The 14,439-nt window shown below is 44.5% G+C and overlaps 1 protein-coding gene across 2 annotated transcripts; it reads right to left on the minus strand.

The window, feature by feature from the left end:
• Nucleotides 1-1,656: 1,656 nt before the first annotated feature.
• LOC309531879 (membrane-spanning 4-domains subfamily A member 12-like) lies at nucleotides 1,657-9,871 on the minus strand. 2 transcript variants are annotated; one of them, XM_082221635.1, is made up of 7 exons: nucleotides 9,800-9,871; nucleotides 8,538-8,776; nucleotides 7,574-7,693; nucleotides 5,679-5,735; nucleotides 3,297-3,434; nucleotides 2,307-2,429; nucleotides 1,657-1,881 (listed from the first exon to the last, which is right to left on the minus strand). In XM_082221635.1, the coding sequence occupies exons 2-7, from the start codon at nucleotides 8,742-8,744 to the stop codon at nucleotides 1,768-1,770; spliced, it is 759 nt and encodes a 252-aa protein (XP_082077761.1). In that variant the 5' UTR covers nucleotides 8,745-8,776; nucleotides 9,800-9,871; the 3' UTR covers nucleotides 1,657-1,767. The 2 variants fall into 2 exon arrangements, with proteins under 2 accessions (XP_082077761.1, XP_082077762.1); XM_082221636.1 differs by having other exon boundaries at nucleotides 8,538-8,650; nucleotides 9,800-9,818.
• Nucleotides 9,872-14,439: the final 4,568 nt, after the last annotated feature.

The following is a 14,439-nucleotide window of genomic DNA, read 5'->3' on the forward strand; positions in this document are numbered from 1 at the left end:
TTTGGCGCTCTCCATGCTGCTGCCCATTAGCTTTGATGAGTTCAGGAAAGAAAGAGACAGTGGAGACCATTCAAGAGAACCTGAAGAGAGATCCATGTCAAGACACAGTGGTCTTAACTTGAGACTAAATCTAAGGAGAGCTCATCAGTGGAGCTGCCTCCTTTGCCTCCTCATCAAGTCGCCTGGCAGAGCTTTTTCGGGTTGTATGGGGCCTTTTACAGGCTGGGAGAACCAACGGTAGTTCGCTGTGACTTGTTTGCAAGGCAATTTGAGGATAAATTTGAGGGAGGGAACAGCTGTCAGGGCCAAGGAGGTGATCAATCCCTCTTGATGAGAGGGGGTGGTCCCTGCCTGTTTGAAGGAGGCAGTGGTAAAACCAATCCTTAAGAAGCCTTCCCTGGATTTGGAAAACCTAACTAACTTTCGAGCAGTTGCTAATCTCCCTTTCCTGAGCAAGGTTCTGGAGCGAGTGGTCGCAGACCAGATCCAGGTGCTTTTGGAAGAAACTGATTTTCTGGATCCATTTCAATCAGGGTTTAGGCCCAGTTTGGGCACAGAAACTGCTTTGGTCACCCTGTATGATGGTGTCTGTTGAGAGAGACAAGGGAAACATGTCCCTGTTAATTCTCCTCGACCTCTCAGCGGCTTTTGATACCATTGACCATGATATCCTTCTAGAGTGGCTGTCCAAAGTAGGGGTGGGTGGCACTGCTTTGCGGTGGTTCCAGCCCTACTTGGATGGTCATTCCCAGAGGGTGTTGCTTGGTGAATGCTTTTCAACCCCATAGAACCTTCAATGTGGGATTCTGCAGCGCTCAATCCTATCTCCAACGTTGTTTAACATCTACATGAAACCGCTGGATGGGGAGTATGTTGTCAGCAGTATGTTGATAACACTCAGCTCTGTTTCTTCTTTACATCTGCAGGTGAGGCAGTGGAAGTGCTGGACCAGTGACTTGCATTGATAATGGACTGGATGAGAGCCAACAAACTGAAACTCAATCCAGATAAGACTAAGGGACTGTTAGTGGGTGGTTCCCTAGACCGGATGGGTGGGAGATTGCCTGCTCTTGATGGGGTTATATTGATGGGGTTACACGACCTATAACGCCTTAAACAGCTCAGGACTGCAATACCTCAAAGACCGCCTCTTTCCATATGAACCTACCAGGACCCTGAGATCATCTTCTGAGGTCCTCCTCCATGTACCTCCTCCTCGAGAGGTTCGGAGGGTGGCAACAGGAGAATGGGCCTTCTCTGCAGTGGCTCCCCGTCTGTGGAATGCTCTCCCCAGAGAAGTTCACCTGCCGCCTTCCTTACACACCTTTAGGCACCAGGCAAAAACGTTCCTTTTTAACCAGGCCTTTGGTTGATTTGATTGACATCTTATGCCCTTTTAAAATGTGGGGGTGGGGTGGGGGTTATTGGGTGGTTGTTTTAATTTTGATTATGGGTTTTGTGGTTTTATATTTTGATTTTATTTTGTAAACCGCCCCGAGACCTGCAGGTATAAAGCGATATATAAATTCAATAATCATAATAATAAGCAGGTGTGCAACCCCCACTCCCAACATCTGTGGTAATTCCATACCCTAACATTTTAGACTATTAATCAAATTGGGTAATCTACTAAAAATTGCAGCGACAGCACATAGCCTGGGTGGAGAGATATATTTATGGTGAGGGGGAGGGAGTTAATACATCAAAAATATTTCACTTCCTGGCTTCTTGGAAGTGATATCGTTGATCACTTTTCTCTTGGGTTCTTTAGCAAGCCTCTTCCTTGGAAGAAAGTGTAGCACTGGAGGCTGGAGGAGCAGGGTTGCCTTCAGCAGAATTCATACCACCTTGATAGATGGTGTAATGCATGAAAGTTATGGCCTGAAACACACACAAACGTACCGTACATGGTTATGATGGTGTCCTTTTTCCCCATGTCACCATGATCTAAACAATTGCTCTAAATTCTTAAAGCCCTCTGTAGCTGAACTCTACCAGTGCAGCTGATACCACACTGATAAGGAACAGGGTCATTCAAGCCTTTTGCAGCCATATCAAATGCTATTGCTGTACATGGGGGGGGGGGGTGCATGAATAAGGAACAGAAGACTTCCTAGGCTCCATCAGACCTGTGGTCCAGAACCATGGTCCTCTACTGTAGAGGTGCAGCAGGCGATTCCAAGGCAGCTGCAAAGGATCCCATGGGAGCCTGAAGGCATTTCTAAACCCCACGAATCAATATCTCCTCTGTACCATATTTTCAATATGATCTGCTTAATTTCTGAGCAAGGCTTTCCAATGCTTACCCTCTCATTGTTACAGCAGACGGCCAGGCACCCAAAATGTGTTGTGGAAACTGCAATGCAGAACTCCAGGGAGGTGAACAAGAAGAGGAGGATTCCGAGACCAGTACCTATTTGGTGGCTTAGCTGCAAAGCAGAGGAGCAGGTGACATGGCAACACGGACACAGCTCTGGGTACTAGAAAATCATCTCAGTGGTTTCAAGGCAGCTCATAAGAAAAATTCTGACCTGACAACACCAGTGAAAAATTCATGTGGAGAAGAGTTGGAGGCAGTGGTGACGACTATTTAGAATCGTTTGGGCAAGAGGTCATACTGACATACATTTGCCTCTTTGAATATAACACAGTAAGAAACAGGGCTGTGCAGCTGGGACCTTCTTAGTATGTTTGCATTTTGCAGCCTTACAAAGCAAATCTCCAGGCATACAGTGAATAGGATTTAGGAGGCCCCGATACGTGTGGTGCACACATTAGGCTAAAAACCTCATTTGTGCCTTGCCACCTGCATGAAGGCTGCTAATAGAGGATAGAACACAGAAGAACTACCCGATGTACATTCTGATCAATATATTATCAGGTTGTATGGCAGGTGAATCAGAAAAAAGTCCACTTAAGCTACACATAGTAGTTTTGCTATTGACCCTTCTGTGTTGTTGACATTTGCCTCTCTTTTCAAAAGAAGCAGCTAAAGAGAATATCTGGGAGCTACTGTGTCAAAAAACAAAGACGCTATTAGCACTGTACATTTAAAGCAGTACCATCCTACTTTAAACCATCACACCTTACCCAAAGAATCCCAGGAAGTTTTTTTTAAGGGTGCTGAGAGTTGTTTGTCTTCCCAAAGAGCTACAATTCCTAGAATTCCCAGAGGCTGGTCTCTTGATGTGGGAACTGCTTGCAGCACAAGCAAAGCTCAAGGTGGGTCTGGGTTTCTCTCCCTTTCTAAAGATTTTGCCCACAATGTCAACATTTTTTGGAACTTGTTCACTTACCTCACAAGAATATTTGTCCTGATTAAGATGATCACAGTTTTTAAAAACAGAATTCAGGCACAGCTCCGTCAAATAGAGCACGATGCCAACTAATGCCATTATAGAACTTGTGATGTTCATTCCCACACTGCATTTCACCTGAAAGATACAATGAATCAGGAGACCCGAAAACAGAGGTCCATCTTCAAAGGCAAATAGTCTAATGAAGAGAGTCATACCCAAACGATGTGAAGAGAAATACCTGTTTTGCAAGAGGCCTGAGTTCAAGCTGAACTGAGGTTTAAATCAGAGGAAATAGAAATCTAAAGACCAATCTGAAGCAGTGTGAAGGATCTGTCAACCACACAAAACTGTGCAGGCTTCCTAGCGTTTGTATTTGTACTGAAGTTTGGAATGAGCTAGTTCAGTCAAATGAAGTTCACTGAATTAGTTCAAAAATCTCTAAACTTCACCTGAAAGTAGTTCCCATAATTGCTAGGTGAACAGAACATGAACTAAGTTGAAACTGGAGGTGCAAGGGAAGGAAAGAAGCCCCTGGGCAGACATGGAAGGTACTATAACTGAGGACTCAGCTACACGGCCAAAGAAAAAACACTTTATATGTGTTGTTTATGCATTCTAACACTAGATGGGGCTGTGGAGTCCCGTTTTTGTTAACCAGATTTCTCATACAAAATTTGCAACGCGTTTAACTGAAATGCTTCTTTGATGTGTCTAGATCCAGTCTGAGTCTATGAAACTGGATTTGATGTGCCAGGATAGCTGAGTTAGTTAGAGATCATGGTGCTGATAACACCAAGGTTGCAGGTTCAATCCCCATATGGGACAGTTGCACATTCCTACATTGTAGGAGGTTGAACTAGATGCATAGTTCGCAGGTATGAGAACTTGCAAAGGGATGTCTGCAAAAGTGTTTGAGAAAACCCTCAAACAGCAGTACTCCAAGGACTGAGATCTGTGTGTGTAGCTAGGCAAGCAAGGAGGGCATGTGTTCTACATAACAAATTGCCACGTCGTGCTCCCCTCTACCGTGTAGCCAGCAAGCAACGGTTGACATTCTTAGCCCCTGTAAACTCTACCAGGCTTTTATGCCCCCCCACGATTACCACCTGATTTACTTTACTTCTGCTGGATGTATTTAGGATTTAGAACCCCACTTATCTGGCAGCAAGTCCAGTTGAATTCAATTTAATCTACTTCTAAGTAGATGTGGTTAGGTTTGCACTGCAATTCGCATTGACGGATGGAAAGAGTATGCTGATGCTGCATAAGGGCACTTTTAAAAAGTTGGGTAACCCAAAGCAGGAGAGAAGTGACAGAGAAGCTATCCCTCAATGGGCTGCCACCTTTTCTGTGATTTCCTAGGGAGCTGCAGTGCCAGACAGCACGGCACTGAAGATCAAGCCAGTGGTGGAGCTTTATGCTCCAGCATCGGGGTGGGGGTGGAGAGCAGGCGGGAGTATGGCTGGCGTGCATCCTGGGAGCATGGTGCATGTCCCGGGGCGTGGCGCTGCCTGCAGGGGGTTGACGCATGTCCTGGGGGCGTTACGCGCCGCCTGCAGGGGTGGGATGCCCAGCGCGGGGGGGGGGGGGGCAGCCATGATGGCACCCCACCGGGATATCGCTGTCGGGAGCGGTGCGCTCCTCCTGCACCCCTCTTCCTCCACCAGTGGATCAAGCCACAGACTCTTCTAAGAGCTGCTCTGGTGCTCAGGCAGCAAGGGGTCTGGGCCCTGGAACAAGATCCCCACTTTGAATCTCATGGTAGCACCTTCCAGCCAGGATTGGGATCAAGAGGTGTTACTTGAAGGAGCCCCGGCTACCCTCTGTTCTAGGTTGGTTGCCGATCTCGAGCACCAGTCTTACAGGCTGCTTTGATTTATGATAAATGCACATCAGAATAGTGTAGACAGTTACTCTAGTGCCCCTCCAGAGAACCTTTCAATTGCACATTCGTTATTATTTGTTCTCATGATGCTGTTGGGTCACACGTGATCCTGCTTTCACATGCTTGCACGTGCAAATGTTTTGAGAAGTCAGACTGTATCGTTTCCGATCAGTGCATATCTTGTAACTTCCTGCTGACATCCTACAACTTTTTATACTGCAGGTGTTCTGGTTTACTTTTGTCCTGCTTTTGCTATGCTATAGCCATTCAGACAGCAATAGTGTAATAGCATTAGGGAAGCACCACAGAACAAACTCATGCAGAATAAACCCACCGCTAATACACTATTATTATGGCAAAACCATACTGCAGAACCACCTGCAATAAAAAATCAGTCTGGAGGGGGCTATATACCCAGACATGTAACAAGAAGGCTAAGTTATTTGTTTGTTTATACAGCAATACAAACGAGGAGGGAATGGTGTGTATCTCACCAGGCTTGTATTAAGATATTTCTCAGCTGACACAGCCAGGGATCCAGAAACAATGAACTATTCAGGAGAAGAAAAAGAAAAGATCACTTGGGTTGTTCACTAAAAAACGACAACATTTTCCTTAGTCCCAACATCTCAGTGCTTTGGGACTGATGTCAGATAATAGAATATTTTCTTCTTTTACCAAAGAACAGCCAACTATTGGCTTTCTGACTATCTCTCCAACATAAATGCATTGAAAACTGACAAGGAGATTTGTCCATTGGTTTTAATTAAAATGTTCTTGAACATGTGAATACGGCTTTGACATAAGATTCCCCTCTTCCTGTTGAACCATGTGTGCCAGTCCTTTGCAGTCCTATGCAGAGAACTAAGCACCATTGCTGCAAAGGCTTTGCCCAAGTTTTCCTGGATGGGGCATGATGACTTACCTGCCTCAACCAAAAGCATTGCTTTTGGTAAACAAATGGAACTAAAAAACTTTCTACATTTCTTGGGAAAGCCCTCCCAGGATAGTACAACTTGGTTTCAATCTGCACTATATATATTTAAAGCTGTGTTATAGTCACTTTAAATAGTCATGCCCCTCTGTCAAAGACTCCTGGGAACCATAGGCGCCGACTCCATGGGGCCTGGGGGGGCCCGAGCCCCCTCAAAAATTCGTTTGGGGGGGCTCCGCCCCCCAATAATCTCGGGCGCCCCTCCAGCAGAGCGCTGCCACCGTCCCCGCCTCCTCCCCACCTGCTCCCTCGCCAGCCAGCCAGCCAGCCAGCCGCGCACCCTAGCCGGAGAGCCCCGGCCGTCCCTGTCGCGCAATAGGCTGGATCTCCCTTCAGCAGGCCGTGCTCACAACTTGGCCCAGGGACCCCCCAGCAGCGGATCTCCGGCCCAGCTGAAGAATCCGGCAACAAGCCCCCTCCTCCCCAATCACTCCGGCTCCGCCGAAATACTTTAAAACTCACTAATTTTCATCTAAAATTTAGAAAACTTCCCGGGGCAGGACCCCGTTATGGGCCCCCCCAATATTTTTTATAAGTCGGCGCCCCTGCTGGGAACTGCAGCTTGTCAAGGGAGCCGAGAGTTAAGGGTGCGGTGCACAGAGCTACAATTCTCTGAGTGGTTTAACAATCAGTTCCTCTTCCCATGGAAGAGTGGGAACTGTAGATCTGTGAAGGGAATAGGGGTCTCAGAGGTCTTAGCAAAGCATTTCTGCTTGCCAGACAGAACAACCCCTCCTCTCTTGCTCCCCTGCACTGTTCAGGGGGTTATTGTCACCTTTTTGAGCAAATTTGGGGAGGGTGGGGGCATGGGAAGGTGGAGAGCGAAGGAAGTCTCATTGTGCCAGTATGAATCCTGACACTGGCTTCCACTAGTGCAATAGCTTAGTTGACTCCAGCCTACAGACTTCACTTCTACATGCAAGAGTAAATGCTTTTGGGGACACCACTGGGGGGGAGGCAAGCAGGTTTCCTGCATGAGCACATTTCCTTCATCTATGTCTATTCCATTTCGCAGAGCTATAAGGATATGTGTGTGTGCACACACATGCATGAGAGAGAGAGAGATTATGACTTATTTACTAGCTATTAGTTCTCAATACAAAAAAAATCAGCAATTGAATAGGAACATAATGGAGACTTCCTCTCCAAGATCAAAGCTGTGTGCACACATCATACACCTAAAGCACCCCCCCCCCTGAAAAATGGGAACTGTAGTTTACCCTGCATGGAGCTACAATTCCTAGCACCCTTAAACTACAATTTAGGATGGTTGGGCGTGTGTGGAGGATGTGCTTTAAATGTGAATTAAATGTATGCTATGTATGCAGCCCTAAATTTCATGACCATGGACACTGAAACAGACTGGTCCTCAAAGACAAATAACCAACCACTTACAAATAATCCAGCCCAGAATGGATAACCTCCAAGAGCAGCAAAAACCATATGGTAAGGTAAAAGGACAAGGGAGACAGCCCCAAAGCCAATGTGTACCAATCCAATCATGATCTGGATAACCTGGGAGAGAAAATTACACAAACAAGATCAAACAGTTTCCTGAGCCCTGATAAGAGGTAAAAAACCCAAACCCCTGAATAATGACTTCAAGCTGCCCACACAGAAAAACAGTAAAAAGCATCTCAGGTCCCTAGATTGCGTGAGGAATATCCTCCTCTAAGTCCTTGTAATGGTGTCTGATAATTTGAACCTTTTCTATGGTTTATTCCTGTAGCTCGTGGCATCAATGAATGTGGCATAATTTGATATAAAGAGACCCCCATCACGGAGCTACCTTTAACCCTGGTTACTAGTCTTTATTTTAAACATGCCCTGGAAGGTATGAGTAGATATCCTGACCTTGTAACACTTAATGTAAATATCAGCACACAAATTCTGTGTTACAGGGGTGCCAACCTTTTTTTGGGGGGGTAAGCGCCACCCCACATAAAGTTGCATGCACAACATTTGAATGGCAATGCCCATCAACTGGGGGGGCAGCCCCCTCAAATATTTTAATGGGGGTGGGGGCAAAAAGAAATCAGCCCCTGGGCATTGGCTCCTATGCTCTGTTACTAGTAATGTTCAACTATTACCTCCTGTACGAAAGAATGGGGTTTTGCATAGAATCTTCCTCCAAATGTAAACAAAATAGCAAACAAGCAGAAACTTGGATATAAACAATGGCATAAAGCAGAAGTTTTCAACCTTTTTGAGTCCATGGCTCTCTTGACCAACTGCATTCTTTCTGCAGCACCCCTGTGGGGCTCAAAAGCCCAATTATGTCACCCCTTCCTTGCAGAGCTGGCAGCCTCTCACCCACTGAACATAAGCCTGAACATGAGCAAATCTCAATTTCACTTACCCCCAGAGATTTGGTCTCTACATAGCGGAGTGTCTCCATGGCTCCCACCTGCCCGTTCTGCTGAGGCTGGTTATCAGGGCCTCCAAGCTGCTGACCTCCATAGAGAGCTGTCTCTGGTAGTTGGAGAACAGTATTTGAGGCCCCCTGGCCTGCCTGGTTTATGTTGTTACAATTTGGGGGAAGGAACACTATGGTTCTGTTAGCCATCGCTGCTGGATCTGTTGCCTTCTCTGAGATGTCTGTAAAAACAACCCTTATCAACAAATAAATGAACTGAGGCTGTAAAATGGAGGGGTGGAAATGGAAGCAAGAGGAGGATGTGAACAACCAGGTGTGAAAGAGGACAGAGTGTGAAAGAAGGAAGACAAAGAACTTGGAGGAAGCATGAAGGGCTGAATGGTCTGAGGAAGAGGAAATACTAATGTTCCTGCAGCTGCTACTCTACCATCTTACTTCTCTGTTTCATTTAATTTCATTCTACACAGGTTGTACATTGACAATAAAGGTATTATTAACACACACACACACACACACACACACAGCCAGAGGCGTCAAATTGTGCCCAACATTGGAAGGTAAGAGAGAGGAGGATGGACGGGACGAGCTGGGTGGAAGGGCTTGGCCTCTTCCGCCCCCTCAAGATTGGGGTTACCCAGCCCCATCCCAAAGACTTGGGGGGGGGGGAGGTTGAAGATGCCCTGGCCCTATAGACCTTGTGCCTAGGCATTTAACACTTCCACCTCCAGTTCTCCTTTCCCACCAGGTCTGCTGTTGAGCCAGGAAGACTCACTGAGAGAGAATCACCCAGCACGGAAGCTATAACTGCTTAGAAACTTGAACACCTACTTGAGTAAGCACAACTGTTGTGGGTGCATTCACTTGAGGGTAGCCCTTTGTACTGGTTCCAGAGGAACTAGCAGGGATGCCACCTGAGACAGAATCATAAGGTGCATCACAATATCTGCCTATACAGGCCATTCCCATTTTGATTGGCCAATACCTTCCCAAACTGAGATTCTGGAGAGTGATCACACTTGCCCAGTGGATGAATTCTCAGATAAAAGACCTTCTACATGCTCTGCTTTGGTTGAACTAGTAACTTCTGTTCCCTAGAGGGGTCCTGGCTGTTCAGTAGTGAGGAGAAAGACCTCTGCATATTATCACAAGCACCCTGTTATTCCTTCAAGCTTTTCAGAACTGAGCCCTGGATCAAATCAAGCACACACACCCAAATTCATTTAACTCAGTCAAACTGTACTTACACAACACTTCTTGATGAGCTTCTTCTCAGCCTGCCAGGGTGAATGGGATGCTGAGAATAAAATGGAAGTGGGGTGGTATTTATTCAGTTTCAGGCAGAACCTATTCATGATGTGGTCACATCATCTACCAGCACAAACCACCTGTGCTTCCTGACACAGGCCCTGGAAACATTGCAGCCATCCATTCTTAACCAAGTTATCGTAAGTGAAGTCAAAGCTGTAATATCTTCAAAATAAGTTGCCAGGTGTTCTTCCTCCCTGCAGAAGAATTGTTAGCACAATAAGATCCTTTTTCCAACTGTCAATTTACATGCTCTTTTCACTTAAAAACTTGTAGTGAGGGTCAGCTGTCTATTGAGTTTCTTATCAGAAAGTTCACAATATTCATAGTACTGAATGCCCCCATACCTTCTGCCATTGTTGTGATCAATGTATTAACAGACAATTTAATTTGATTGAAAATTCTTTAGTTAATTATCATAGCGAGTATTCAGCACCTTGTACTGATTATTCCACTACAGCTGAGCTAAAATTTCCCAACAAATAATTTTCTGACAATTTTTTGAAAATTTCCTTTTTTTTAAACTCCTCCTGAGCTATTACAAAAAATCTTGTCCTTCCTTAGAGACTATTTGGCAAAATGGCCTTCCTTAGTTTGCCATTCTTGAATTTTGAACACAACTGTAGATTCATTTTTTTAAAAAAATTGTTTAAGATTATTTTAGTATTTTATTAAAAAAACAAAAGATTTTTCACTAATAAAATACTCTTTTCAAATATTTTCCAATATTCACTTAAGAAATCAATTCCCCCCCACCCTTCCATGGTTTTCTCATGTTTATCATTTGCTGCTGCATATTATATTTAATCTATACCTTATTTTCCCAACTTTATTTTCAAGATAACTTTTACTGCTGAACTTACTCCAAACCTGCTAGTGTACTAACATGTTTACAATAATTTTTAAAATAATCTACAAACATTTTCTAATCATCCTTAAAGGTTGCTTCATTTTGTTCTCTGATTTTACTAGTACAGCAATATTTTAGAATTCCCTGCTTCCTCTTAGTCCATTGCTTCCCTCATCCATCCACATGAACTAACAACAGTTTCATTCAACTTTAAGTGAGCTGAAACTTCTCAGAATAAGTTTTAAAAACAACAGTAACTGTCCATAAATTTTACCAACCCTCACAAGAATATTTGACAACCCTTCCTTTTCACTCTTTCCAAATGTCTGCACAGGTGTTCAGTAGTTTAGGATGCAAAAAAGAGAGAGTAAAGGACCCCTGGATGGTTAAGTCCAGTCAAAGGCGACTATGGGGTGTGGCGCTCATCTCGCTTTCAGGCCAAGGGAGATTGTGTTTGTCCACAGACAGCTTTCCAGGTCATGTGGCCAGCATGACTAAACCGCTTCTGGTGCAATGGGACACCATGACGAAAACCAGAGTGCACGGAAACACCGTTTACCTTCCCGCCACAGCTGTACTTATTTATCTACTTGCACTGGCGTGCTCTTGAACTGCTAAGTTGGCAGGAGCTGGGACTGAGCAACGGGAGCTCACTCTGTTGCGGGGATTCGAACCGCCAACCTTCTGATCGGCAAGCCCAAGAAGCTCAGTGGTTTAGACCATAGCGCCACCCGTGTCCCCTCCTAATCCAAACCATGTTCCAAGTAGCCATTCCACGAATCTGCTTCTCTCCAAGACACAGGCCATTTTTTTCTACAAAAGATTATTGCATGAAAAATATTCAAGCTGTGCATGAACTTGAGGTCATTTTCTGTACTTGACTTTGCATCAAGCTCTTTTGTTGAAAAGCATGAGAAACTCTTTTAATAAGCGCTGTAGCAAGATGCCCATTCCCCGTTTTCACTGCTTTATTTGGTGCTGACTAAAGGAGCAATTTTCACTATTTTCAGGAGACAGGGGAAAGTTCAACAGCAGGGGACTCACCAGTCCTCCTCTGTCTCCTTCATTCCGCCTAGGGCCAAGCTGAAATTTCTCTAGTGCCCCAGAACAATGCAGCTTGACAACAACATAATTATGTGGGACATCTTGCATTTCTTAGTACAGAAAGAATGGATCTGATGTGTAGAGATTTTTCCTGTTCTGATTAATTCAAGAGTGTTCTAGAAGGTTTATTTCTATGTGAAAGAAACAGGCAGAAGGTTTCTGTTGTTTGGGTTATCCCTTCTGAGAAACTGAGTACAGCTAGTTTAAACTGCTTCTGTTATCTTTCTCCCAAGGTCATGTTGACTATAATAGTGAGGTCAGAAGGGAGACTTCCGGTCGGCGCCAGCGCTAATGGCGGTCCTCTTTCCGAGCTCCGGAGGAGGACGGCTCTGCGAGTTCGGGTCTGACCCGCTACGGCAAGCGGGGGACCCCTAAAATCACAGGCGCGGACGCCTGTGAACAAGGAGATTCGGTGGGCACCAGAAGCGCCCCTCTTTACCGCAGAAAGAGCCTTTTTAAAGGCTCTGGAACGACATCGGGGGAGCGCGGTGCTGAGAATCGCTACCCAGCCCGCAGGGTGAAGCCGCGTCGCCATTAGCGGAGAGCGCCGATTCCTTCCTGCAAATTTTGGACTGAAAAAACCCGTGAGTAAGATTAAACGTCTATTTGAAACTAAAGTTTAATTCTGAAAATTGGCTGAAAACGGGGAAGGTGAAAAGTAAGGAAGTCTGCCTTTCCCCGACTGCATGACAGCTGAAGCAACGAAACTCTTAAACCTGCATCCGCAAGAGACATTGACTTTGATTATTTAAACCTGACATTTGGACTTCAGACCTTCCATCTAGCTAGCAGGGCAGAGGGGGGGGGAAAGGGACATTAAGAGCTGCATGATTTATTTAAAAGAAAAGTCCTCTGCTGCCTCAATAACCTGAAACAGACTGCCAATTAAGAGAATAGGGCACTGAACTGACTCTAAACTTTTGTGAAAGTTACAAGGTTGAAGTTTTGCTTGATATAAAGTTCTTGGACTTTGTTGTTACAGTATATTAGAGTAGGCTGAGACAGTATCTATTGGAAAAGTGTTGCAATACAACTTTACAAGCCTCCTGATATACATGTTTTAAATTTTCTTTGTCTTCGTACTTGGACATTTTGATTTGCTCCCCCTAGAGGGTAAAGTAAAGGCTATTACAGCCTAGGACAGTGGATTTTTCCATCAGGAAACTGTTCCCGTGGGAAACGACCTTGGGGACATGAGTGCTCCAGCAGAAGAGATAACTACAAGAGCCAAGGCTAAACAACAACATCAGCAACAGCAACAGCAACAAAAGAAGAGAGGCTCGATTACAGGCGTAACTCCTACAGGCGTAACTCCTACAGGAACAACAGGACAAGAAAAAGTGACAGCCGTTTCCATGGGTGCAGTGACACAAGCTCTACTCAAGATAAACCAATCCTTGGAGACTCTAACAAAGCAGAGTTCAGAAAATACACAGAAATTAACAGAAGTAACAGAATCTTTAAACAAACTGGTCCAGGAAAATTCTGCAACACGTAAAATCGCAGAAGAAGCTAGAACCATCGCCGGAGAGGCTCAAGAAAAACTAGAACCGATTGCCAAAAAGGTGTATGATCATGATGCAACTCTGGCTTTGTGGGAATTACAGAGAAAAGAGAGAAATCTGAAATTGAGATCAATTCCAGAGAACGAAGGAGACAATCTCGTGGACTTCTTAACGCAAGAGTTTGCTGATTGTTGGGACGACTTGGAGGAGGACGAATTTAAGATTACAACAGCGTTTAGACTGGGTAAAAGACAGAACAGAAAGACACCGAGGGATTGTTTGATTACCCTTAGATCGAAGGAAGAAAGAGATAAAATATTAAGACTACACTTTGAAAAGGCCTTGCAAATTGAAAATTCACCTATACAGATTTTTAAAGATATCCCCAAACATATTTTGGATTTGAGAGCTTTTTATAAGGATTTGGTTTACCTGCTGAAGAAGAACTCTATCCTCTTTAGGTGGGAATTCCCACAGGGACTGTCTTTTGACTACAAAGGAAAGAAGGTGAAAATAAAGACGATACAAGACAAAGAGAGATTCTTGGAAAGAAACCGAGAGGACTTACAGAAGGGAACTGTGGATCCAATTGCAGAACAGAGGAGAGCACTAGACATTCTCAACCTATCGTTTGGACAGAACCCACCACCATCAGAGGAAGAGCAACAACTTGGAGCTGTTGGAGGAGTATTAGAAAAATAACAAGATGGCCCTGCAATTCCTTAGTTGGAATTGTAATGGGCTCAACATGCCTTTGAGGAGACGACAAGTTTTTCATATTTTGAACAGAGAACAACTGGATTTGATATGCTTACAAGAAACTCATATAACCAGAGCCCACAGGAGATTACTCATAAACAAAAGACTAGGACAAGAATTTATTTCGTCGGACAAAGTTAAAAAAAGAGGAGTTGTGATTTATGTAAAAGAGAAGTGGGCCTCAAAAATGATCTTTAAAGATGAACAAGGAAGATACTTGGCAGTTGAGATACAAGTACAAGGAGAAAAAATTTTGATAGTTGGGATTTATGCACCAAACGAAGGCAAGGCAGAATTCTTCAAGAAACTCCATGAAACTTTGTTGGACTATTTGGATTACAATATGATAATTATGGGAGAC

This window comes from Podarcis vaucheri, assembly GCF_965113315.1.
Source record: "Podarcis vaucheri genome assembly, chromosome: 1".
Taxonomy (NCBI): Eukaryota; Metazoa; Chordata; class Lepidosauria; order Squamata; family Lacertidae; genus Podarcis; species Podarcis vaucheri.

Bases quoted from the DNA above. Each gene is read 5' to 3' on its own strand.
- LOC309531879 (XM_082221635.1), bottom strand. From the start codon at position 8,744: ATGGCTAACAGAACCATAGTGTTCCTTCCCCCAAATTGTAACAACATA. The intron at 7,694-8,537 runs GTAAGTGAAATT...TTTCTCTCCCAG, and splicing joins TAGAGACCAAATCTCTGGGG to GTTATCCAGATCATGATTGG. The intron at 3,435-5,678 runs GTGAGATACACA...TGTATCTTTCAG, and splicing joins AATATCTTAATACAAGCCTG to GTGAAATGCAGTGTGGGAAT.